The 26,349-nt window shown below is 41.8% G+C and overlaps 2 protein-coding genes across 3 annotated transcripts in view; one reads left to right on the forward strand and one right to left on the reverse strand.

The window, feature by feature from the left end:
- Positions 1–177: 177 nt before the first annotated feature.
- On the reverse strand, positions 178–8,518 carry LOC118215947 (E3 ubiquitin-protein ligase RBBP6-like). Its single transcript, XM_035396922.1, has 3 exons — positions 7,356–8,518; positions 5,773–5,872; positions 178–5,537 (listed from the first exon to the last, which is right to left on the reverse strand). The coding sequence occupies exons 1-3, from the start codon at positions 7,519–7,521 to the stop codon at positions 5,384–5,386; spliced, it is 420 nt and encodes a 139-aa protein (XP_035252813.1). The 5' UTR covers positions 7,522–8,518; the 3' UTR covers positions 178–5,383.
- A 4,966-nt stretch (positions 8,519–13,484) lies between these two features.
- The window catches only part of LOC118215941 (trinucleotide repeat-containing gene 6A protein-like), a 62,406-nt gene continuing 49,541 nt past the window's right edge, over positions 13,485–26,349 (forward strand). The window contains exon 1 of one of the 2 annotated variants that reach the window (XM_035396912.1): positions 13,485–13,548. The gene's annotated coding sequence lies outside the window, so the exon portion shown is untranslated. Of the gene's footprint in view, positions 13,549–15,914; positions 16,116–26,349 lie in introns of those variants that run through there. The other variant, XM_035396913.1, reaches the window with a different exon arrangement.

The raw sequence follows: 26,349 nt of genomic DNA on the forward strand, positions 1-26,349 counted from the left end.
AGGACACGTTTCAGCGTGTTTTATATCTCACACTACAAAAATACAACTGCCTCAAGCTTGCAGTGCTCACTAACATCAAAGGTAAACATTCATACGCCTTAAACCTTCATTGTAGTTATGCATCGGTACATACCAGTTAAACCTTGCGCAGTTACCCACTCATACAGAAAACAGGTCAACTGTTAAAACGGTTTATTAGCCAGACCCACACAAACACTTGGCTTTGATCACAATACACTTCCCGTTTTACAGTATGTGATTAAAGCTTTCACTGCATTTAGGTGCATTTACAGTGAGGGCTACACACATTGTATTACATCAGATTTAGTCATTTTACAGTTAATCGGCTCACAGGTGGCCCGAAAGACACTTGTAAAAATACTATAAAAAACGCTAGTTAAAATGGATATAAAATATAAACACATTGGATAAAATCATTGGATTTAGATGCTCACGATGAACAGCAAACAGCATTACAGCAGCATAGCACCCAGCTTTGCTTCCATGCAGTTTAAAGTTCAAATAACCCTTCTGTGAAACATGCATGGCAGCATTTTACACACTGTAGAAAATGCAGTCCTTTTTAAATTAGTGTATAAAATGCATCCTCCCGTGTGGCACATCAGTCCAAATGAACGACTCAAAACTCTTCAAATCTTCCTCACAATGTTAAAAAAGCAGTAAAAAAAAAATGAAAAAATGGGTTACGGATGTTTCCCAGTGGAGGGAGAAAAATAAAATAAAATTTTAAAAAAAAGGCTGCGTCGTTCTTCCACAGCAGGGAAAAATTCACCATTGTGACATTTTGTCAGGTGCAGGCAAAATTCTCAGGTAAGCAGAACAGGGAGACACTCTCCCATCTCTTCTTCTTCCATCACACCCCCCGCCCCCCATTCTCAAACGGGCCCCAAACCTTTTTGTAGCACTCACTTGAACATGAAGGGGACATTTGGGTGATAAATTGCTTCTTTCTTTCTTTTGTACACTTTTTAGTCGTGTGGCGTTTCGGAGTGCAAAAGGACTGCCCCCTTACAGGATGAGGCATGCACACACTGCGTGGCTCACGTCTCAAACAGCACTGCTCCTCACAGCAGGGATCTCAACCTCAGGAGCACCACAGCGTCTGCTTATTTCTGCCGCTTGCTTTCAACCAGCTCCCAATCTCGGCCTTTGTAACAAGTGTGCGGCCAATCTATTTCTTAAAATGACAATTCACTTCCTGAAGGGTCTTTTTAAAAAAAAAAATATTTCAGTAAACTGTCTAGACCAAATCAGTGTATGTTTTTGATTTGGTCTATACAGATTACAGAGCCAGTTTCACAAAAACAGATTAAGCTTAATTCTGGAATAAACTGAGTTTTGTATAGAGAATCTCCATTACAAATTAAATTTATCCCAGGGCTAGGCTTAATCTGTGTCTGCTAAACAGGCCGGCAGAGGTTTTAGACCTGCTGGGTTTATTTTTGCTGGAATATGGGCTTTTGGGAGTTTGTTCTTTAAAGCGAGAAAATACACTTCAAAGCAGCTGGTACAGCAACATTTGTCTCCAGAGATTAAGTGTGTATATTACCTGATTATTTAAAAAATATATACGTTGTCTTATTTTCAGACATTTTATTTTCATTTTGGACGAATATCATAAGATGTATTTATTTGTATGTACGACCTCTGGAAACATAACACTACCGCACAAGCTGCTTTGTAGTTACTTGGTGTATTTTCCCCGCTTTAAACTGCAAACCACCGAATGTCCCACACCTGCACTGTAAACCTGTCAGGCCTTCAAATTATCCTTCACTGGACATAAACTGTCTGAGCCAGTCGAAAAAAAATATACATTAAAAATGGACATAAAACTACTCCAGAAAGTGAACTACAGCTTTAATCTCTGAAGTGCTGAGATCACTGCTATAAAGGATACTGCCCAGCAAGAGGAAGTGAAGTGGTAAATGGTCACAGAAAGTCACATGTATAATGCAGGCTATTCCCACTAAAAATCATGTGACAATAAAACTTTCACACTAAACAAGATGACAGCATGAATTCAAACTTTAAAATTAACTCCGCAGTTCTCAACTTTCACAAATCTAGCATTTACAACTGTGTTGTATTGCTGGTCAATATTCTTTCAAAACGAGGACACCATTGTGGGAGGAAAAATAAAATACCCAAGTGAATCTAAGAATATTTAATGTGCATAGCACAAACCCTGGATTCATAAATAGTCATTTGAAAGAACACTACAGGTAATCACGAGGGTTGGGGGCTCAAGACAAACATGGCCTGTGGACCCATGATAAATCATTACGTGCAGAAGCAGAACAGGTACAGTCCTCTGCATTTATTTACAACAAATGAAAAAAATACATTCATTTTTCACGGCATACACAGCTATTGACAAAAGTGGCCTTAAGAAGGCACATTCCATGTCAAAGTATAAACTGCTGCTCAATTTGACATCAGAGTCAAATTATGAACAATTTTCCAGTTTACAATTCCAGAGTTGCAATTTGGTTAGATAGAAAATCAACAGAAATAGGGGCACAGATGAAAGTTTGGGAAAACCTGCATTAATGAGCACTCATGTCACAGAGGCCCCACCCACCACCCCAGAAATTAAAAAACAGACTACTGTTGGCTTCTGTAAGGCATGACCGGCCCCGTTGACAGAATTCAGACGACAAATGCTAGAGCTCTACAAATGAATGGCAAAAAAAAATAAAAAAACTACAGAACAAACCAGGTCTAAAGAAATAAACAGACAAAAGCAGTAAAGGGGTATACCTTAGAGAGCTGGGCCAGAGAAATAGAAGTGGCAGAATCATCGATCTGTTTGTGGGAAAAATTAAAAAACAAAACTCAAGTTTAATGCTATGACAAGGCACAGATTAATGAACAACAAACATACAAATATTTAATTCCACATCTCGTTAGTCTCGTTTTTTTTTTTACATTTCCAATTTCATTCTTCACACTCATACGTGGTTCAATCGGTTATATTAGTCAGCATAATTGTTGAATAACACAGATATTACTTACACCTTTCCCTAATCAAATGAAACACTTTACCCAGAAGTATTCCTCAGCTATGAACTTGGCAAACGTCTTGATTACTCAGACAGACAGTTTACCCTGTCAAGCGCTACGTATTTGTTTCACAGCATTTAATGCTTAAAGCTATATTGTAAAATTCTACTGAAGCTAGCTGGAAACTGCAGCAAATTTCTAAAAATTAGAATGGGACCTCTGAACTTTCCTAGTTATGCTATTAGCCACCAAAATATTGTGCAACCCAAAATATTCACAAGAATCCTCAATCAAAATCATACTTCTTATTTGCTGATGAGAATTGGCTAATGCAGGAGAGATAAATAACTCCACTGCTTAAACAAAATGTTTACAGAAGAGTTTACAAAGAAATTACACAAATCAACTTAAGTAATTAAGAGATAAGCAAAATACTAAGAGGTTTGGACAGTCTTCATGATCTACGCTAAGTTCAGTATTGTGGGTGCACATTTAGTTATCAAATTGGGGTAGTTTGAATTCAATTCCCGCCTATGTCGAGCAACTATATGAAATGGGTGGCTTGCCATTAAATTAATTCAACTTATGGCTCACGGTTAACCAGCTCAGAGAAAGGCATCGCTGTACAGTCAGTCACAGACGTTAGACGTGCAGTCTGAAAATGATGGCTGTGCTAGCATCAACAGATCACTTGGCTGGCAGCTGATTTCAAGGTTCATTTCACACTCATACTCCTGCATGGTATAGAACCTAATTTTTCCAGTGATGAGCTCTGTGCAAGAGGCCAAATTACTCACTTAAAATCCCCCAGGGCAGGCGATGGAGAGAGCTAAATGTCTCACTGAGCTCCCTCTCTCCCAAAAGTGAACACACAAGGCCTTGCAAGAGGTGCTCAGGAGTTGTAGACACATATTTTATTGACAAAAAAAAATGGTTGCGTTCTGCATTGTACAGAGTACTGATGGAACTGGTGAACTGGGTTTTAACAGTACACTTGTCAAATACTCAGAAACCAACCCAACAATATACTCAGTAGAAAACATCCATCTGAACTCTGGACTTCACCTATGGTTTCATATAAGGCACTTAGCATTGAGGGTTAAATTACTTCTAACAGGAAAAAAAAAAAAAAAAAAAGGATAATGCCCAGACAACAAAACTTGTTCGGAGGAAGAACATGTCCCACACACTGCAATTTTACCCAAAACACACCAACAGTGATATGGAAGAGGTCCAACACTTGAAGCAGACTTTGTCATTCCAAAGTGCTAAGGCTCAAACAATGGAGCACCGCAGTTTCTCCACATTGACAAATTAACAAAGGTCAATTCACACCGGGCTCAACAAACAGCATGACAGACGAGAAAGGGGTGGTGGAAAAGAATAATGCCCAAATCTATGTGCACAAATGACACTGTTCCTCCTGCTGTGGAGACCAATTTAAATAGTGCCACACACACACAAAAAATTTTTTTTAATTGCACAATATTCTGCTCAATTTTGACCTCATATGGGGACTAATTATTCCATGAACATAAAGAACTTCCCCCACCACGTGCAACTTATTCAAATTAGTCTTGCTTCATGTCGGCAGAAGATTCTGTTGTCCAATGATAATTGGCAACAATAAATTAACAAAATTCAAATGGGAATAGCATTTGGAAATTCAATTAGAACAGAATCTGGCTTATACCAGAGCTTGTGTGTCTGGGCTGGTGTGAATTAGACCTTTAAAAGCAGTCAAATGTTGTCTTGACCATTGCAGCAAAAACCATTGATCTAGCAGTGCATTCTGTTTACATGCACATATTGACCAAGTCCAGTCACCGTGAGACAGAAATGAGTTCCTATAAGATATCGTTGGTTGTTTGAGCCTCAGCAAATGCTGATCCATCTTGCACATACAGTATAAACACACACACACGCACACACATTGTCACAAGGTAGGTTTCCCCCAGGTCCTAGGAATACTGATGTGCCTTATCGCAAACTCCTTATAACATGAACAGTCAAAAACCATCTGTGTAATACAATGTAAAATTAAAAAGGTGCGACTCAAAACATTTTATTAGAGAACAAAAAAATAAAAAACAGTGTTTACAGATGTAGCACTTGTAGACAGACAAGCTTAGAATACGCCACCATGTTCACTGGGCATCCAACATGATCTGAATGAACGTACATTGACCTGTACAACAGATTCTTTATAAAAGAATTTTTTTCAATATGAAATACAGTGCAGCACCGGCATGCACAAAGATTTATACAGTTGCAATAATTGTGCAAATACGAAATTAAATGCATTCAGCAAATGATTCACATTTTACAATGTTACAATATTCTATCACCAAAACTTTCACAGAATATATTTTTTGTATTGCATACTAAAATTTCCACTGGAAAAATTGTGTAAACACTGGTTAGAGGCAAACACCAAACTAAAGAAGAAAAGTGTGAGGTTTTTTTTACATACTGCTTTTGAAGGTCCACTTGGAGGCTCAGTGCGATCACTAGAATGCAAATTAAAAAGAAAAAAGAAGAAAAAAAAGAATATGGGTTAACTTCACCAACAAACATTCCAGGATTCCAACAGCACAACATTACTCAATGCATATTTGGTAACAGTGTACAAGGAAAAAATTTAGTGACCCCTCCGCCCTAGTGTCCCTGAATGATAAGGAGCATCTTTAATGCGAAACAAAGGAATTGAACCACACCAAAGGGTTAATGGCAGATAGTACTTACATGACAAATGTTTTGCTTGCAGATTTGACCCCTCCAATAGGTATTCTTCGAATGATAACAGATGAATTCTTAGGAATGAGGGCACCATCATCAGTGTATTCTGTAAAAAGATTTGCAATCAGTGATAAAATGTTTGATTCAAACTTGTGAAATACCTTGTCAAACAAGTACCAACTAGCATATCAACACAAAGTGGTAATTATGCACAAGATCTTTCTTCCAGTGGTTTCCAAACTCAGTCATGGGGAACCAAATGGTATGCTGGTTTTAATTACAACCAATGTGTTGGCTAATAAAGGTTGCTGAAAACATGTTTATGTTCTACTCAAATTTTTTTCTTCAACTTAATTTTAGCAATTTAAGTTTGGCTTGTTTCCACTGGCTTTGGATATCATGATGTGTACAAATGATTTTTGATTCAATGACAAGGTGTCCATGCTTTCAGAAATTTGTAACCTAATCGACTTCACTTGCCAGTCTATACTGCATTCAATCAAAAATGTTGCCACCTTCAAAAGGAATCTGCACATTAGACAGAATCAAAGCATTGGGTCGCCACTCCCCAGCAGCAAGTTTGGGAACCACTGCTTTAATTCGTAACCCATACATATGACGCCATAACACCATATATATATATATATATATATATATATATATATATATATATATATATATATATCCAGCTGACGTCGTCTTAGACTGCCTGGTGCATGTACATCAACCACGTGAAAACCAGACTTAGAATGGGGGTCGATTCGGCAAGCCATTGGCTAGCTACTGATGAGTTTGCAGATAGTTAACTGCCTAGAAAAATTATAAAAGCCTGCGAAATTGGAAGGGCGGGCAACAGTCTAGTAAGTCGAGCAAGTACGACGAAACCATACACTCGACGTTATTTCCAGACACTGTAACCAAATAAGTGCTACGACTTAATCCAAGTCCAGGTGACGATGATTAGTGTGGCGAGTACTGCCGGTCAACCAATTTACTATTAGCAAAAAGGCTAAGCCGGCAAGAGAAGTCCCTCGAGCGCCACGTGTTTTACTAGCTAGCTAAATATTCACACAGAGCAAAAAACGTTGGTCGGCTTAAATTAGCCAGTTACTCTCCCTTAAATCTACAGTTGACGCTAGTTTCATATTCCAAGAATTTTATATTAGCTCGTGTGATATTTAGCTGGCTAGATATGCCAAGTTTGTTAGCTGAGCTAGCTAACGTTAGCTAGCTTCATTGTTGCACGTGCCTCAAAGACACTGGGAATGATTAACTAACAAACAGCCAAGTTAGCACCAGGTAACATCTTTATTTTCAATTACATTTCACGTATACGTTCGTTATGCATAGAGTGGTGGGGAGTAGAGTTCAATTCGACTCCCCGCCAAAATACAGCTTTAACATAAATCAACCGTAAACTGAAAATAAACGGACATGAACCCGGACAGAATCAAGACTAGGCAACATAGGCTAACGCCGCAGGGAACACTGTACCAAGAAGCTAACGTTGACACTGGCGGTAATCATTTCAAGCCAATAGACAATGTCGTTATGTAGAAATCGATCGTAGAAAAACGCCCATGCCTTACCTTCTTTCGTCTGGGCGTTGGTTATCTGCAAATCGCAGTCAGCAGCCTTGAGTTTTTCGCGGCCCATGATCTGGCGCTTGAGGTCACTCAACGTGATATGTAGGCCATCAAATGTGACCGTGTCATAGTTGAGTTTGGATGAAAACTTATAATGCACACAAGACATTTTTGAAGCAAAGTACACTAATTTGGGCCTGACAAGAACAGCAATGTAAAAACAAAACTATTAAAGTTAAGTTTCCCTTTTACTAACTTAGCTAACTAGATGGAACTGTAATTAGCCACTGGCTAGCTAGCTACTTAAGCGTAGCTAAGCTATAGATATCGACATAACTGCCTATAGCGTGACCTTATGGCTTAACTGAAGTGGGTAAATGCAGGCTATCCGAATTAACACAAATATTGGAAACTGCAACCTTTACCAACTGCAAAACGACAATCTCAAACCAATTCCATTATTTCAGTCCGTCACAGTATTGAACAACAAAGCAACATAGAATCTTCAACTTGCTTCAAAGGAAAATGTCCAAATCGTTTAAATAATCGAGGATGCTTTTTCCAACGCCTTTTCTGCCAGAAAGTCCCGCTGGTGTAGCGTTAAATCGTTTAAATTAAAGGGCGACGCTTTCCCTCAGAGTCCGATTAGAGGGAGCAATTCCATTGCATGGTTTCGAAACACAAGTCTGTCTTCACGAACGCAGAGTCCCAGAAGGTGATAAAAACTGAGGCAAATATCCAGACGAAATATGCGAAACGAAGCAAAGTCCCTAATATCCCTCCAAGTCATCCAGTGCATTCAGGTCCGTGGTGATAACTCCAGTGACTAAGTTAGATAGCTACCATACAAAGAAAAGCAGTGAAGAAAAGCGGCCTAAAATGGCCTCCCTTCCTCCTCACACCAAAACAAAAACGGCTAGCCTGAGCTAGCGAAATGGCGTTTCCGTGTTATACACCTCTTTCATAACTTAACCCCCGAAACCCCCAAAAAACGTTCCTGTTAGCCTGAAATAAACTACAAACTGTGATTAATAATATGTATGTGCACTTAGCTCGCTAAATTACTCAATAATATTTTTCGCTGAAGTAGTCTGTCAATGTGTTTCCCGGTGCGATCCCGGATTACTGCGCGGACCACACTATGGCAGAGCATTAAGAACAGGGTTTCCTGTTCAAAGAAACAGGGGGCACGCTGCGCGTTAAAACGTCAGCGCAGGGCAGCGTGCTGCAGGTGGAATTTTGAAATATTGCTAGAAAATGTTGTGTTTGGTGAGTTTGTATTTATGATTCGTACTGCGTGTTCGTCTGAAAAGTAAATTAAAATATCCATGCCTTGTAATGCAATTATTTGACCAGTCATTCTTCTAACAAAATGTTCCATATCAGTCGCATATATTTTGGTATAAATACAACGATAAAAAGAGTGGTTTTATCCCCTAGTCCACAAAAATCACAAGAATATTCTATATCCAATATAAATATTCGTAAAGCATATTTAACTGGAAGTACTCAATTAAAAATTTTCAATGAAATGTCTTATTTTATTACTAACACAAAATCTGTCACAAATCATCAAAGCCTTTTTCCTATTTATGTTCCTTAAAATAATCCAAAATAAGTTACCCTTGAGGAAATGTTTCTTTCATGATAATATTAATAATATTTTTATTTCAGCATTTATTTTCATAAATGCTAATTTCACACGTGAATAAGCTATTCCAAATAAATATATAGATATCAGAATCATTGTTAATTGATTTCCCCACAAGCTGTAAAATTTCTCGAGGTATAGCATCAAACACGATCGTGTATTTCTTATGTGTAATTGGTACCCTAAATCTACCTGGAAATTCACAATATGTTAGCAAACCTTTGCATTTAAAGGTTGATCGACAAACAAAAAAGACTATTTTCGGACCATCTTTTGAAGTAGAGAGATTTATTTCTCTATTGAATATTCTTGTTATTTCAAATAATTATATATTAGGGGGGAAATTATGTTTGTAAACTATAATGTCCCAGCCAGCTTCCGTGGTCTCATCCTAATTCACACAGAAAATGCCTAAAATGATGAGTCATTTGAGCTTTTGAGCACCTTAAATGTACTAGCGCACTTGTTAATCGTTTATAAAGTAGCAATGACATCAGTAGTAAGGAACAGTGTTTGCTTTATAAATGTCTTGTGAAGTTACTCTTATAATGAAGTTTGACGTTTATATTGCATTGCGTTCGTTTAGCAGACGCTCGGAACCAGAGGGACTTATAATGCATGCTCAAGCTTTTCAGTTTCAGTATTGTTTTGTGGCATTCCAGGAACACAGCTAAGTAGTTTCAATTAAGCAAAGTTTTTTCAATTAAACTAACTTAATAATCAATCAGCCACGGCTATTGTCTCTGTCACAAAAAAAATATTTTATCTTCCAGTCAATGTACTGTTCTGTTTGCTTATGTGGCAGGTCATCAAAATGTCGTCTTTGTTTTCTCATCAAAAAAGATCTTGCATCTTTTTTTCAGGATTTCTGCAGTTTCCCCTCTTGTTTATTTATTCATTTATTAATTGTTTGCTACTTATGTCTTGTTTCATACCACCTGTTTGGTCAAATGACTGTATGAGTTTTTTTGTTTCTGTTGTTTTGTTGAGGGGGTTATTTTTTGTCTCTGCTTTTAGCTGTTTTACAATCTTTATTTTGTCTGGGCTCTGTGTGGCCACAGATCACAGAGACTCAAATAAAGGGACCTTAAAAGCTCGACTCCTGTATCTTTTTAATAACCAACAAAATGTTCTTCTTGAAACACATTTTATCCCCAAACATCACTTAGCCCCCTTCTTCCAAAGAGTGTGTTCCCAGCCAGTGCTTCCGTTCATTCTCATACAGTCCTCCAGCTGAGCGGCGCCATCCTTGTGTCAGAGGGGCGCACTTCGTGCACAGCTGGTATAGGCAGGCTGCCAGCTACCCATATCACTTTCCAGTGATGTTTTTATTTTTAAATATATGTTTTATTTTGCAATTTGGCATAGCCAACTGTACCTCTCAAGTTACAGGTTCTACCACCCACATATTCTGAAAGGACCAGAGTAGAGAGCAGATTGTTTTGTCTGGTCTCATAGATTTTTGAGGAAATCTGAAACTCAGAGTCATTCAATGATTCCAAAACTTCAGAAGTAATTAAATCTTAGCTCAATTTCAAGATGCAGAAAAGGTCAGCGGTACAGGAACTGCTGCAATAATTCTTTTTATTTTAATTGAACACTGAAACCTGTTTTAAAGTATATAGTAGTCAGTATAGTTCATGAATAAAAAATAAGCTTTATTTAAACATGGTAGACTACACATAGACATACTGTGCATAGACATTGTGCATATGAGATGATCATGAAAATGTGAAAAATGTGTGATAAATCCCCCACAAAATGTAGGAAAAGCAGCCAAATTTTGAATTTAAAACCAACCACTAAAGGAGATCAAATCAAACTCCTGGAAATTGATTCGATGCAGGGGGAAAAAATTAAATAAACATGCAAATATATTGAAGAGAATAATTGAGGTCCACAGGCTGTCCATGGAGCTGCTGGTTGATCTTTCGGTTTTTGAACATTCTCCTCGTGGGAGATATGGGGGGGGGGGGTGGGGGGAGGGGGGGGGGTTTGGGCTTGCCCTCTTTCCCGCTGACATTTTAATTTGCCTGCAGTTCTGCCCCGCCACCACGTCTGGCTCCCCTCTCCCTGTACATGCTGGTCTGTGGAATCGGCACGCAGTACCCGCTGCACAGTCCTACTGCCAGGTAAGGACAACTTCGCACCCCTTTTGTACGCACCGGGAACAGAAAGAAAAATAGTGAAAATGTGGACGAGGACAGGGGGGGAAAGCGGTGCCACATTTTGCGCTGCTCTCTATTCTGGAAGGTTCACTGTGATTTTTGCGATTGGCACAGTCGTAGCCGTGGCCAAATGGGAGAGGAGAAGCTGAAAGAGAGAGAGAGAGGGGTGGAACGTCTAGACAGATGCTGGTGTATTTGTGTCAGTACTTCAAGGCTGCCCGAGCGATGGCTTGGCAGTGAGAGGATGGTACGGTGCCAGCACCGCGTCCTATCCCCCTCCTCCTGATCCCCCTCCTCCCTCCACCAAGCCTTGGCTTTGTTTTGGGGGTTTGTGTGTGTGTGCGGAGGTGTGATGGCATGTGTGAGTGTGTGATGCTCTGCTGCATTGTAGACTGGCATATCCCTGAATGGCATGGAAGAAAAAAATAGATGTGTTGCAGATCTTTTGAATGCGTCTTGGGCATGCGCACCCCAGAATGGGTCTCATTGATGCGCTCCCTTCGACCACTTCCTGCGGTCCGGGGCGATCAGCGTTTTACGCGCAGGAAGAGCAGAGGTGTGGATTCTGAATTAGGCTCTCGCATGGTCGGAACCTGGACATCCACCCATTTCCTGAACTCGTAGTGCTCGGGAAAGCATCCCAGAACTGTTGCGGTGGGAACGTGTGAGTACAGTATTGTCTTTGCAGGCACTCTTGCGGTACGTTCCAAAGCCTTTCCGAATGCACCGTTTACAAACGAGGGATTTGTGTGGCGGGAATGTTCCTGCGACATTCTCTAGTACTCGTGTTTGTGAGGGGCTAAGGCAGCTGCCTGAACACTGTGCGTCCCCCCTTAATGCTACGGCGTATGCACTGCACAGCTGAACGGTTGAGTCCACTCAGTTTCACTTCTTTCACTGCTTTTCCCTTTCTTTGACTGAAAGGTCAACTGATGCCAAAGGTGTGCTGATCTCCATTTGTGCCCCAGAAAGCTGTCACCCTCACACTGCAGTGGATCAATACCTTCACCGCTCACCCAACCAAGCCCATTTCTGACTCTGTTACAACAGACAAAGTTTGTTTTCGATATGTTATGTATACATACGGAGAGCTCCATAATATTTGGGACAAAGAAATTCTTAGAAAAGAATTTTAGATTTGTAATCAAACAATTCACTAGTGGTTAAAGTGCAGATTCTCTGATTTTATGAAAAGGTACTGTATTTTTTCATGTTGGTTTTACCATGTATAAATTACAGCATTACTGTAATCAGAAATCAGAAACACCTAATGGGGGTCTAGGTATAAAAACGGATGTAATTTTAACCTGGTGAAACCAAAGCGTATTAAAATACCTTAAAATAAAAGCTGTGAACGTGCACTTTAACTGCATGTGAATTATTTGATTACAAATTTGTGGAGTAGAGCCAAATCAAGAAAAACATTACGGAGCTAACTGTATACTGCAGCAATATGTCCATTTTCTGCCCGCTTTTCATTCTTTAATTCCACTTGTCATTTTTGTTGCCCCTTTACTTCATAGTAAAGTAAAGATAAGAAGAGCTATAATTGTAGCAATAATTGCTAACTTCAGTTCTGAGGATACTATAAATGGTGACAGTCTGGAAGAGAAAGACGGCTTTTCAGGTTTAACATGCAGCACTTGGATTGCTGTTAACTGATTAAGCAAGTAATCCAGAAGCAGATAAAAATGAATTAAGGAAGGCTTCAGTTCAGTTACAGAGGTTTTACAGTTTCATTATGAACTCTCTCTAGTGCATCACTTCAAGCTGGTTTTGAGGACCATCTCATGAGAAAATAAAATATATATCAAATGTGCTTAACCCCCTCCAAGGTAGCACAAAAACTGGCCATAAAAATCTGAGTGAACTCTGAATTAAAGGAGAGGGCCATGTGGAGGAGGGCTAAAGCTAGCAGTTTGAAGGCTTTTTCCACGAGCGGCAAAAGGGTGTGTGAAATGTGGCCTTTTTAAACATAAACAAAACCTGTGATTCACAAAGGGGTTTTTAAAAGCACACACAGCACAAACCAGGGTTGTGTTGTTTCAAGTCTTAAAAGGGCCTTTTTGAAATTCTCACATGACCATTCGAAAATTCTCCATTCAACTTCTAAACAAGTCACAGGGACCACAGCATTGTCCTGTTTTGCCTGGTAACTGTTTTTGTAACTGTAGTGACTTGTGTGTATTTTCATGCATTGCATTATGGGTGCTATGAATCAAATTCATACCTGGTGGAAGAAAGTTAAATCATATGATATCTATGTGTTTCAGAGTAGCTTTATCCTAATTGCTATTGTGTCTTTTTCTACAGCTCAAGCTTTTGAACAGGATGTCAGATAAACAAACAGAGAGAGAAACCACTTCCACAATTGACTGTAAGTACAGGGTCACTTCTCCTGTGAGTAGAGAATTCACATTTCCATTTTTTATTCTTATTCTTGTTTATTTTATACATTTTTCAGACCTCTCTGTGTTCTGTCAAAACTGTCAAAGCATAAAACAAATAGTGTCCCCTAATGTAATTATTGAAGGGTCATCCAACCATTTGCCTCACTCACTCAGTGCCGCTTACTAGTCGACACCATAGCCGGTCGACACCTACCATCTTAAACGCGTTTTGTGTTTGTTGACCATAAAATATGAAATAAATAGAACTTGTTTCAGGAGCGGTCAAGTGCCTAGAAAGTAACGGAACAGTCTACTGCACAATGTGCGCATGTTGAGTGTTAACGACCTTGCTGCCCATTGAATTGTTGAATGTAGAAAACCGACGTGTTTAACAATCAAAGAAAACCTCTTTGGTCAGTTTTTGTGATCATGAATTTAATTATGCGTTGCAGGTTGTGAAACGATGGCTGCTTTGGTTCATAGTCAGACGGGAAAATATTTATTAAAATTGTAGCTATTACATATTTCACAATCTGCTTTTCATATGAATTGTAACGATCGTTAAAATGCTATCGGGACAGTTTTATTTTGCCTTCAAAAGTCTGATATACCCCATTCACTTTAATGGGAGATCCAATATTTTGCAGTCAATGTGAGCAGTAGAGGCATGCTTCCGGGGCTTCCCACGCGTGGGTTAGCTCGGGGTTAGCTGTAGCAAAGAGACTCGAATCTCTGGCTGTAGTCTTTATGTTTAAATATGCATGTCTATGGTACACGGCGGTTTTAAAATTCATCTTTGGACTCGTCAATGACCTCTGCTGTTCACTTTGTGAAAGTGCAGGTGAGACGGCTCAGAAGCAGAAGCAAATAATAGAGGTTGCATGACCGCATTATACTGTATGACATTTTGTTTGCCACCATCCTCCATTTTTGCAAAGCAAAGTGATTTAAGGTGACATAAGTGTTGTCTGGTGTCCCCGAAATGGTTAACAGATGGCCGAGTGCTCCCTGATGCATTATGCATGCGTTTCTCGTGCAGTGCCTGGGGGAGCTCTCCAAAGCGACGCATTGTCTGAGCGCGCACTGGCGTGGTGCGAGCTGTGGGCGCGAGCTCCGTTGTGTAGTGTGAAGTTATGAGCTCTTTCTTCTCTTCTCTCCCAGCGAATTTGGCTGGCGCTTCCGTGACCAGCGGAGTGTGCAGAATTTCAATGAGCCTTGTCTGGGGGCTACAGGAGGAGGGGGGTGAAGAGAGAGAACGTGAAAGAGACAGACAGGGAGTAAGTCAGAGGTCAAGAGAGACAGTGGAAGAGACTGGGGGGTTATGGAGGGAGAGAAAGAGAGAAATTTGAGACATAAAATGGGAGAAGTGTGTATGTGTCCAACAAAATTTGCTTGGATGACAAAAAAAATATTGCAAAAATGTAATTGATTTTTTTCAGCGAATGTCTGTTTTGGGGTATGTTTCAAACATAGTAGAATATATGGTTCTTGACAATCTTGAGACTAAGACTACATGTCTCCTACAGTGGACAAAAATGAATTGCCAGTTCTTAGCAGGATGTCTCCAGTAATTGCTCTTTAGATCCTTGTGAACACGTTTGATGGTTGATTCCGTTCACACAGTCTTTGACAGGCCGACTGCCTACTGGCTGAAGTGCTTATTATGCTAACGTGACATTTTATCTGAAACACAGAAGGTTTTAATAAGGAGCTCTGTTGTGAGAGAGTGATTGTTTGAGGGGTTGGCTGAGGACACAGTTTGTGCAAGTGGGGGGAGGTGTTGTGGGTAGAGACAGGAAGGGTGAGAATGGTGTACAAACACAAAGGAGGACTCTGGTCAGCTAATGCATGCCAGGGAATGTAAGGAGTAAGCAGCGGGGTGTGTGTGCGTGCCTGTGTGTGAGAGAGAGAATTTCTAAATGACTAATTTCAATTCCAGCAGCACACAGCCATGAAGATTACATTTCACATTCATTAACAAAAAGAGGACTGAAATAGTGATGGTATTATTCCACGTTAAGCGTGCGCATTAACGGGCATGATGGTTATGACTGATGAATATTAAAATCTCGCTACTTCTGCATCTCACTCCCTCTTGCTCTCTCCGCATTTTTCTTCACAATTGCAGTACGCAACGCACACTCAGCGTTAGCTTGATTGCTTGTATAACGGTCGTAGCAGCAGCATCGGGGGCTATTTTGAGGTACCTGACCTTAAAATATTCAGAAATCAGCAAGACTTATGTCGCTCTGCTAAGGTTCCGATTCCAGAGTACTCCAGACTTAGTCATGTGATTGATGTCCGTGGTCATGTGACAATGTGGACCGCTGCTGCTGCTCACGGCAACATGACCCTTACCTGCGAGGTGAACAAAAATATATAATTTCAAGACTAAAACAGCTTTCTCGGCGTAGTCCCTACTCCGTTGGCTGGCTGAAGGCAGTTTCACTAGCGAAAGGTCATTGCTAACTGCAACGTGTGCGAAGCTGCGGCAGAGTTCCCCTCAAGAGTGTGAACACCAAAGCTCTGCGCAAGTGTCCCATCTATCAATTCGGTAAGTTAATTGACAGTCTGAGAAATTAATCTTCGCTGCGTCCTCGCTGTTACATAATAAAAAATGCTAAGCACAGCGCGTCGTGTAAATATGCATTCTGTATCATCGGAAAGCTTCTATAGAGCCATATATACTTTGCCAGTTTGCCTAGCTGCAGAGTGGTTAAATATTGCTTTTTTCTTCCTCTCTTTTTAAAAGCCATGGTTTTTATGGACTCCGTTGTGGGCAATTTAATTGGCTAGTCTCCTCTTTCTCCTCTCACTGTATTATATTTCTATATGTTTTATATATGTTTCAAAAGTTTGATTGCTCTTTTTGGAATGTGTTTGTGTTCAGAAGGAATGATCTGAATGTCATGTTTTTGCGATGACAGTTATAGTCTGGTATATAACTCTCCATTTGCTAACGTCCCATTTTTTGTTCAGTATTGGCCAGTGTTTAAAACTGTAGGTTGCAGGTGTGCATTGTTTATTGATTGATTGGCCCAATAAATAATAATGTTTAGGATATTAGAAGATATTTGCCTCGAGAATTTGACTGTCCAAAAAAAAAAAAATTGTTGAGAAACTTCCTTCTCTCTCTGTAATGGCCTTGCTTAATGAGGATGGTGCTCTGAACATTGCATTTCTTAGTGGGGGAGCTACTGAGGGTCTGATTTCAGTTGTGAAACTGAATGGAAAATTAGCCACCTGTACAGTGTGTCACGTTGCTGTCTCCCCTTGCTGAAAGGTCGCTCTCTCTCTCTTTCACTCACTCTCTCTCTCTCTCTCTCTCTCTCTCTCTCTCTCTATATCTATCTCTCACTCTCTCTCTCTCTCTCTGTCTCTCTCTACTACTAATTTATTGTCGATAATGCAGCCATCTGATACAGAATATGGCACGTTAATTCTGAAATATGTCACGTTATCAATGGTTTGTTGTCTTGATTGACACAATTGAGCATGTGTATTAACTGTGGTAGTATGAATTGATGGGTTCACAGGGTGCAGGTTCTTCTGAACTGCTGACAGGCTCATGATTGGACTGGAGTCTTTCATAGTGCAGGCTGGGAATGCCTTTCTCTCCAGCAGCGTGCAGGCAATGTGTTTGAATAGGCACTGGAACATTCTTACCATGTATGCGTGTGTACTAGCAATTAAGATGCAGGAAATGAGATTTGCTTTCATTTAGGTGGAATTTCAAGAATTGTTAGTCAAAAGATGTTCATTGGTTAATTGTGTCTCGCCATGGCAGTCACATATGTTGTAGGTTGGGCCACCATCTGAAGCATGTGACCCACAGGGATTGAAACTTTCATCACAAAGGTATCCTTGTGGGGACCCCATAAGGACCCGACTAAGCGCAATCACGTAACTAATCCTGCAATAAGTTGTTAATTGTGACTCTTATAAAAGCTATTTCTGTCCCAAACATATGGAGAGGAAGGAAAGTAAACAGGGACCAAATGTCAAACAAAAAAAGTGTTTGAGTGCTCCAGTATCCACCCGCCACACTGCACCACATGTGGATTCACTGTGTTCTACGTAGTTTCCAGTATCCATACACACACACAAAATAACAGTAGATTAACATTCGCAACCTCAAAAAATCAGCCGTTGTCTTGTTGTGTGGAGGCCGGTACTGAAGGGTGATAATCTGTCAGCAGGACATAGGAGAGCCTTGATTGGAGGATCAATGCCATCCACAAAATGTTGCGTTTTGAGTGCAAACATTTAGCTGAAAAAAAGTTGATTATCTTAAATTTTGTGCATTTCTTAATAAGCACGTAATCAACGATGGAGCGGGCTCCCCTACAGAAGAGCTGAGGCCGTAGCACGTGCTGGGGGCTGTTGTTGCACTTAAAGTAGCCTAAATGTTAAGGAACTGGTCAAATGAGCATGAGCCAATTACACTGTGCTTCTAATAATAGAACAAGATTCAGATCTACAAATAAAACTCCCACCCGAGCCAAGCAACACAAGGTGGGGCGTTTGTGTGCTGCAGTGTCATACCATTCACATTACCTCAGTTCATAATCCAGATCTGAGGACCGGAAGATCTGCACAAATGCTGGTGTGCTGGCACAGGGGGTTGTTGTGTGACTGTGGGTCACAGCTAAAGTTCACCATGGGACATGGGAAAAGCCTTGTTGAATGTGGTCCACTGTTCTGAGAACAGAGAAATAAGAATACATGAAGTGAACAATGAGATTGAACAACTAAAACTGAATGCCAAACACTGGCTTACCAGCATTGTCGCACACAGCATTGTCAAAACAACAAATAGCCAACGTGTCAAAACACGCAGAAGCTGCAGAGAAAGTGACTGCAAGGAGCAACCCCAATGCACTCCAAAAAAAAACCTTATTTCTTTCATTGGCAAACTGCTTCTGGATTCGATTCTAGGATTTGAACAAGAAGTGTTTCCCCATACTTGTCAATTGCAAATTATTTGCACAAGAAAACAACACTGCAATGGCACTGGGTCATTCTCGGAGGTGAAAAAAACTTCTAAAGATTAAGGGGATACTTGTCCATGTTAACTTAATTGATGCAGAAAGATGTGTATCTTAATATGGACAAGTTTAAGCCAAGTGTTGTCAAGCAATGACAGTGGGTATAAAAATGGACCATTGTTATTGAGTTCAAACCTTTCATTTTTGTTTATTTCAGTTGATCTGTTTGATGTTTTAAATAGCCTACACCTGCTACAAACTTAAATATATGCTGCAGATTTAACTATTATAAATGACTTCTGTTTATAATTTTTTGTTCAGGTGATAGTAGCAGGTATTCAGTACTATCCAATGTATGATTTAGAGTGGAAAAATGGGAAAACTGAAGTCCTTACTCCAGTGTTAAATATTTAGGTGAGACTGAATGAAATAGTTTTAAAAGGCTGATGGGTTACAGTAGCCAATCGCTGACAGACAGTACATACTAACAGAGCTTTACGACAATGACCAGAATGCTCCTGAGAGAATGCACTGTTTGACAGGAGAGTCTTGATATTCATGGACTGCTTATGTCTACAGGAGTCCAGTCACAAAGGGGGGCTATTAAATGGCAGCTGCTGTTATGACTGCCGTAGTCAGTGGTGTTTAGATTCTCTGGAAAGAATGCATGAATGAATACACATGCAGGGGTCTATTTAGGGGGAGAGAGAAATCCCTAGAGAGAAACAATGGCCTCGCTTAATGGGGAGGGTGCTCTGGACATTGTTTTCCTTACTGGGGGAACTGCTGTGGGTCTGGCTTCAGCTGTGGAACTGAATGGAAGCTTAGCCACCTTCCGGCCTGGGCCTTTCTGTGTGGAGTTTGCATGTTCTCCCCGTGTCCACATGGGTTTCTTCCGGGCACTCTGGTTTCCTCCCACAGTCCAGAGACATGCTGGTAGGCTAATTGGAGACTCTAAATTGCCCATAGGTATGAGCGTGTGAGTGAATAGTGTGTGTGACCTGCGATAGATTGGCGGTCTGTCCAGGGTGTATTCCTGCCTTTCGCCCAATGCACGCTGGGATAGGCTCCAGCACCCCCTCCAGTCAATGGCATCACAAGGGTCAAAGGTCATGAATGACAGACAGGGCAGAGGAGAAAGCTTCTGGATGTGCAGAACCCAGGGAAACTGGCCTTGCTTAGATTTAACATTTTTTCCATTCATATCACTGTATATACACGGAAGCATATTTAAACAACGCGCCTGGCACAGCAGTTGTGCTCCGCTTGGGAATTAAGCTTGTAAACGTCAGGTTAAAATAGGCCAAGGTCCTGGCTGTGATGACTGACTTGAAGAGTCCAGAACAGAAAGGCTGTGTCATCACCCCTCCCCCCCTTTAATTGGCTGTGTGCAATGCTAAATGAGCACTGAAGTGCCATAATGAATTCTCCTGTATAATGGCTGCCCAAACACCAGCAGCTTCCAGATAAGGTCCCTAATCACCTTTAAACGAGGCCACAGTGAACAAAACGACGTGAACGAATGCTGTCTGCCACAGTCTCCCCTCAACAGTGAACTGATACTGCCTCTATCTCCCTACAGTCATTTGATAACATTGTAGGCTTGACCTATTCAACTGGCGATCAAGGGGCCAGATGCAGCTCATCGGTGACATAATTTTCAACCTTTCATCGCTGACAAGAAAAAAAGTTCTTTTTCAGATCCATCAGAAATCATGAGGTCAAGCATCAGCACAGTGGCATCATACATCCCACAGAATAATAAGTAATAGCCATCCATATTTTAAGAAGACATCTGCTTGCGTACTTATGAAATTAGTTGACACAGAGTTCAATAGCAATGTTCATGGAAAATGTCTAAATGTACCATTTTAAACACAATCTAGCTCCCGGGACGTAGTAGGCCTGGCTATAGACTGATGTTGTATACACATTGTTCATAGACATGTAGCATGGGGATCTCTGAGAATTTAAAGTGATAGTGTTTGGTCAGGCACACTGAGCATCCATTTTACCAGGGCTTCCGCAATCTTATCAGAGAAGAGCTGGTGTGGGTCCAGGCTTTGTTCTAGATGAGAATGAAAAAAAATCCTGGTTCAGCTCATTTAGCTCACTTGTTTGAGGGTGAGGATTTGCTGATGGGTTGAATCAAGTGTTTTAGTGCTCGACTGATCCCAAACCTGCCCTTCTCCAGATGCAATCTAACACCCCTGTCTTATATTGTTGTCTTAGTGTTCAAAGGCAGTGTGTGGGTCTGTAAGAATATAAATTCCCACAGAAAATGTTTGTAAGGGCAATGGACTTGAGCCATTATTTCACATAAACACACAGTGGTATAATTAGGCGCAGCATGGCTGTGCACAATTTGTAATAAGCTGTAATGACTAGTTATATCAGGCTTATGACAGCCTTATGATTTATAGAATAGAGTGTTACCTTAATTTATAGCCCACAGAGGTAAGGCTGGCACATTACACAAAATAAATTAGCCGTTTAAAAACAGTTTTAATAAGCATTATCACTTTAAATAATCAGTGCTCAGTACCTGCCACTTTGGGACTGGTGGGGAGACAATTTACTTAAATTTAAGGTGGAGCAAAAGACAAACAAATAAAGGAGAGAAAGACTAAAAGGGGAGGGGGCAAATGAGAGGGCAGGGAGGGGCCAGGGAGCAGAAATTGGGCCCTTATGGTTTGATGTGTAAACAGTGCAGGTTCATTAGCGGAGTGTTTCACACAAAGACATAAAGGAAAGACAGAGAGCGACCCCGTTGTGCCCCACGAGTGACACCACCATTCGGGAGCTTGTTAGCGAGGGGGGGGGGGGGGGGCACAGCCTCCACTAATGATGTAACCATGTGTCACCGCTCGTTGCCTGGTGATTTATTCCGGGTGCGTAATTGACTGTAGCAGACTCGTCCTGGGTAGAGTGGTGTTAGGTGTTAAGTGAACGCAGTGGGGAAAGGCCTGCACGCTGTGCTCAGAGAGGCTCGTTGCGTTCAGGCCCTCCGTACCGAGCGTGTTTACACTGGCCTGCGGTAGGCTGTAAACAGGCCCTGTTTCAGGCTGGCCAAACGCCTGAGTCCCAACAGCTGTTAGCCAAAACCCAGATGTAACCCCCAGCAGTTTGCTCTTAAGATTCTACATTTTTCCACATTGTTGCCAATATTTTTAAAACCAATTTTTTAACCTTCCTCACAGGCACAGTTTCCATTTCTGCATTTTTGTGATTTAGCAGACCCGCTTAACCAGAGAACCTCACAAAGCTTAGGTTGTTTTAGAGTACAGTACCTTTATACAGCTGGATATTGACGGAAACAATTCAGGTATCTTGCTCATGGATACAATGGCAGTGCCCCACCTGGGAATCAAACCTGCAGTCCTATAAGCCAAGCTCCCTACCTGCTATGTAATACAGCCTCCCAGAATTAAGGTGTTATTCCCCCCCGCCCCCCCCCCCCCCCCCCCCCCCCCCCCCCCCCCCTACGCCACCCACCCACCCCAGGATGACTATGGTTTCCCTGGCAACGCTGGAGGATCCTGCTGGTCTGAAGAGCAGCTGTCACGCTGCTCATGTTACCGCGCTGTGCTGTCCTGGTGTTACCTCTGTCTTCGTGTGCAGAGCGCAGCACTTTATTTTTAACCTGCCGCTGCACTCCTGCACTGTACCGCGGGCACACCGCACCCCTCCACCAGTGGCGCGGGCCTAGATAACGAGCCTTCTTCTTTCCTGAGAGCACCGCAAATAATTACACGGAGCTGCCCATTTGTTTTATTTTATTTTTTGCAACATCCGCCAAATCCTCCCTTTCCTTTCTACATATGCGACCCAGCTCATTCAGACCCTTGAGATGTACCCAGTGGCCGACAGCAGTCCTGGCCTTGCTTGACTCCCTGCGGGTGCGAAGGCCCCTCCAGCCCATTCAGAATGCTGCTGCTTGGCTCATATACAGTCAGCTATATTATACGCATGTCAGGCCTTACCTCCTTCCACTGGCTACTTGTCATGGCACAGATAGAATAAAACCCTCTTCTTGATCATGTCTCCTCTCTATCCTGGCCCCCCTGAGGTGTAATGTGCTAAAAAAAATAATAATAATAATAATAATAACAAAAAAATGTATTATTGTTATTATTATAATAATGCTAATTATAATAATAATTTTCATCATTAAAATAAAAAATGACAAATTGTATGGATAATACAATAAGGGCATTGAGCTAGCTTGCCTGTTTGCTTGAATTATGAAGTGAAAGCTACTGTACGGACTAAGAAGCCGGTAAATATTTGTAAATCAAATGGCTTGGAAAATGTCACCGCGCGTCGCACAGAAACGGCAGCCTTCTCAGTGTTTGACTTTGCGCTCGCTTCTCTGGATGAGCAGCCGGAGCTCTGTGTTTGGCCGCCTCACACCTGCGCTGCCGAAGCGGCGCTGCATTATTAATCACCGGCGCGTCGCAGGAAATTACTGTCGGCTGTTTGCGCAGCGAGCGGCCTCCGCCAGAAGTGGGTCGCCTGCAACGTGATCGCCCGCGTTAATAAATGATGCGCCTCCCGGGCGCTGTGTGCTGAGAAAACAAACCTAAAGGAGTTTGTGCGAACGTGTGTGGGGTGGGGAGGGGGGGGGGGGGGTATCCATTTTTCAAGGAACCATAACTACTGTGAATATGGAATATATTGTACAGGATTCCTCATTAGGAAAAAACCAGTGTGCCCAGAATGCCACCTATAGTCTATATTGTGTTATGCTTTATGTAGTGGCACTATTGGGAAACAGGAAGGACAGATGGAGCAGATGGAGCATATTACAGACATGCTAAATAGGCCTGCTATCTTGCCTTGATGCGGTGTGTGGTTTATTGGGATGACAAGCTTTTCTCCAGGGCTTTATTCTAGCCGCAGTCCCTGACCTTTGACCCTGCTGATGAAGCATGTTTCCGGAATGTTGTGTAAGGTGCACCTGCCACCTGAGAAAACAGGCAGGTCCCTTTAAGTGAAAGAGGAAAAAGGGGTCATGCCAAAATGCTGCATTTCCATTGGCTGTAGATGTGCGCAGGGCAAGCAGCTCAGCGGAACTTGGAATGTGATTTGTGAAAAATGTTTACATGTGGGTATGAAAGCAGTTACAGCCTGTCGGTTTGCCTGGGCGTCTTACAGGACCTGTCTGTCTCCCTCCTGTATGCACCACAGACCAGGACAAGGAAGATAAGTTTGGTGGAGAGGTGGAGTTTGGATGGCCTAACTGAAAAAAAGTTCAGAAAAGTTCAAATGACTAAAGAAATTGGACACACTGAAAAAATCTTCAAAAATATAAAAAAAACTTTCTTCTTAGTCATTTATCTGTTTTGGGAATGAGCATCCAAAATAGAAAGTGTTTTGGTCCTGGTTTTAAGTGAACTACTTTGATGAGAGTTAGTTTACATAAGAAACAGTAACCATACAGGTGGTGAACACCTGTATGATAAATGACTATGTGAAGTCATTAATGGGGTGTTGGGCTATCACGACTGGTTAGTGTGGCCTGGATTCTCTGTGGTAAAGACTCCACCCACATCTGGAATTCTGCGGGAGGAACCCAACACCGCTCTTCCATGAGAAAGTAAATTAACTGAGACTTCATGGATGGAACAGTAAAATGATGTCAGATGTGTCATTTCAGCATGTCCCATGAAAATGTACCATGCCTTACACACCGTTGCTTGTGGAACATCAGCAGGTTGAGCTATCTTGTTTTTGTGAAATGCTCCACAGCAATCACCCCTCTTTAAAAACGTCAACTTTTTGGGGGACAAAAAAAAATTGTTCACCCGGGGATAGATGGCTGGGTGACTGGGATTATCTGAAAAAATACTCCCGAAAACTGCAAAGTAAACGAATTTCCACAGACTGGCACCTGGTGTCTGCAGAGAAAGATCGTTGCAGCGTTATTTAGGGACTGAAGAATAGCCAGGCGGGCGTCTGGTAGAGAGGGAAGCACGGTGCGGACGATCCTGCGAGGGGACGCCTTTGTAATTAATTTAGCGTGGCTAATCACCACATTAGCATGCGCCGCGATCAGGCCTGTTTATTTACATCTCCCGCCGAGTGCCGTCACACTCCTCAGATGGCCGCTCCCCTGCGAACCATTGTGACATCACCGGAGCGGGCGCTGACTCATCCTCATTCTTGGAATCGGTGTCCCAGTTTTGGAGAATCTGATTGGCAGTTCGCAGCAGTGCTGGCACACAGTCATTTGGATATTTCTCGGGATTTGTTTGTATTTAATTTTGATTTCCTTGTGTGAGTTCTTGACACAACAAATAGGCCTATATCAAACATGCCAAACAAGTTTTTCTGCCCAGATATATCCCTTGTATTAAAATGGTCTTAATTTTACACTCAATTCATGGTCATAGACTAAAGTATTGTCTTTGGATTTGGTCTGGTTCATGCAGCCTTTTAAATATGTTTGTGAGTCTTCTTATTTCATTCTTAAGTACAAGCTGAAGTACAGCACTGCTATAGATGGGAGCTGCAAATGCAGTTGTATTAGGGTGCCTAATCTTTGGGAAACGTCAGCCTGTTTTGCCCTTTAAAGCAAAAAATATCAGACGTTTATTTGTAAAATTCAACATTAACAACAGAATTGAGCCACCAAGAGCTCAAGGAACTTCTTATTTTAAGCAGATGTCCCTCCACACACATATGTATCCCAGTTGTGCACTGTACTGGCCACACAGCACTGCAGGAAAGGCCAATGATGCTAGAAGAGAGGTGTATCTTATAGGCTGTGTACCCCTAGTGTGACAATGGGAGGAAGTTATCTAGTGGTAACCTGAGGAACCCAGGTTAAATTCAGCCCACCCAGACCTTGGCTGTACAAATCTCCATCTCATCTCTGAGAGAGAGAGAGAGAGAGAGAGAGAGAGAAGGATGGTGAGAGAGGGATAAGGATGCAAGACACAGGGAGAGAGACAGAGAGTAAATGAGTGGGAGAGAGAGGAGAAGGGGGAGGGGGGGAAGAGGAGAGCCCACGAAGATCCATCACGCTGTGGGGAAAGGACAATGATGAGGGCAGTATGGCAGCCCAGTAAACCAGCTGATCGCCTGAACGAGGCTCCGTATCAGCAGAGAGCCCGATAAGCAGAGCTCTGCTTCACTTACTGCCCCGAGCCCCGTCCATCCCCGGGCCCCTCTGAACCCAGGGGGATACGGGAGGAGGCATGAATATTTAAATGAGCATCTTAAAATGCAATAAGGAGTGAATCTGCCTGTCACTCTGAAGGTCTCCTGTCAGCCAATTCCCCAGTGCCTGTCCCACCTACTTCTGCTCACCCCACTACCAGCACCACTGCCACCTCCATTCCACACGGTGAATCAGGAGAGTGTGAATTGTGTTGGGACCGCAGAAATCCGATTCTTCATCACATCCTGAACCTGCTCGGCTGTTGCCAAGGTAACGGTTATCGCACTGGCCCACTGCACACAAGGTTGGCTTTAATGATTATTTGGCACGATGCCAGGACAGCAACCTCAACCTACATACAAGCACGCAGACACACACACACACACACGTTTGCCTGCATACAAGCAGACACACACTCATGCTTATACACATACATGCATATACACATACACATACATGCACACAATCAAAGCTATATATACACACACATCCCTCTCTCCTTTCTACTCACAAACACACACGCACACTCTGTCATGTGGCATCCTAGCTGACTTCTCATGCCGCATGCGTCTGTCTCAGAGTGGAAACATTCAGCTCACTGTTAAATTCACCTGGGTTCAGTCTTGAGCAGTGAA

This window comes from Anguilla anguilla, chromosome 17 (genome assembly GCF_013347855.1).
Source record: "Anguilla anguilla isolate fAngAng1 chromosome 17, fAngAng1.pri, whole genome shotgun sequence".
NCBI lineage: Eukaryota > Metazoa > Chordata > Actinopteri > Anguilliformes > Anguillidae > Anguilla > Anguilla anguilla.

Coding starts and splice junctions, on each gene's coding strand:
- LOC118215947 (XM_035396922.1), bottom strand. CDS start 7,521: ATGTCTTGTGTGCATTATAAGTTTTCATCCAAACTCAACTATGACACG. Junction 5,873..7,355: donor CAACGCCCAGACGAAAGAAG/GTAAGGCATGGG, acceptor ATCTTTTTACAG/AATACACTGATGATGGTGCC. Junction 5,538..5,772: donor GCAAGCAAAACATTTGTCAT/GTAAGTACTATC, acceptor TTTGCATTCTAG/TGATCGCACTGAGCCTCCAA.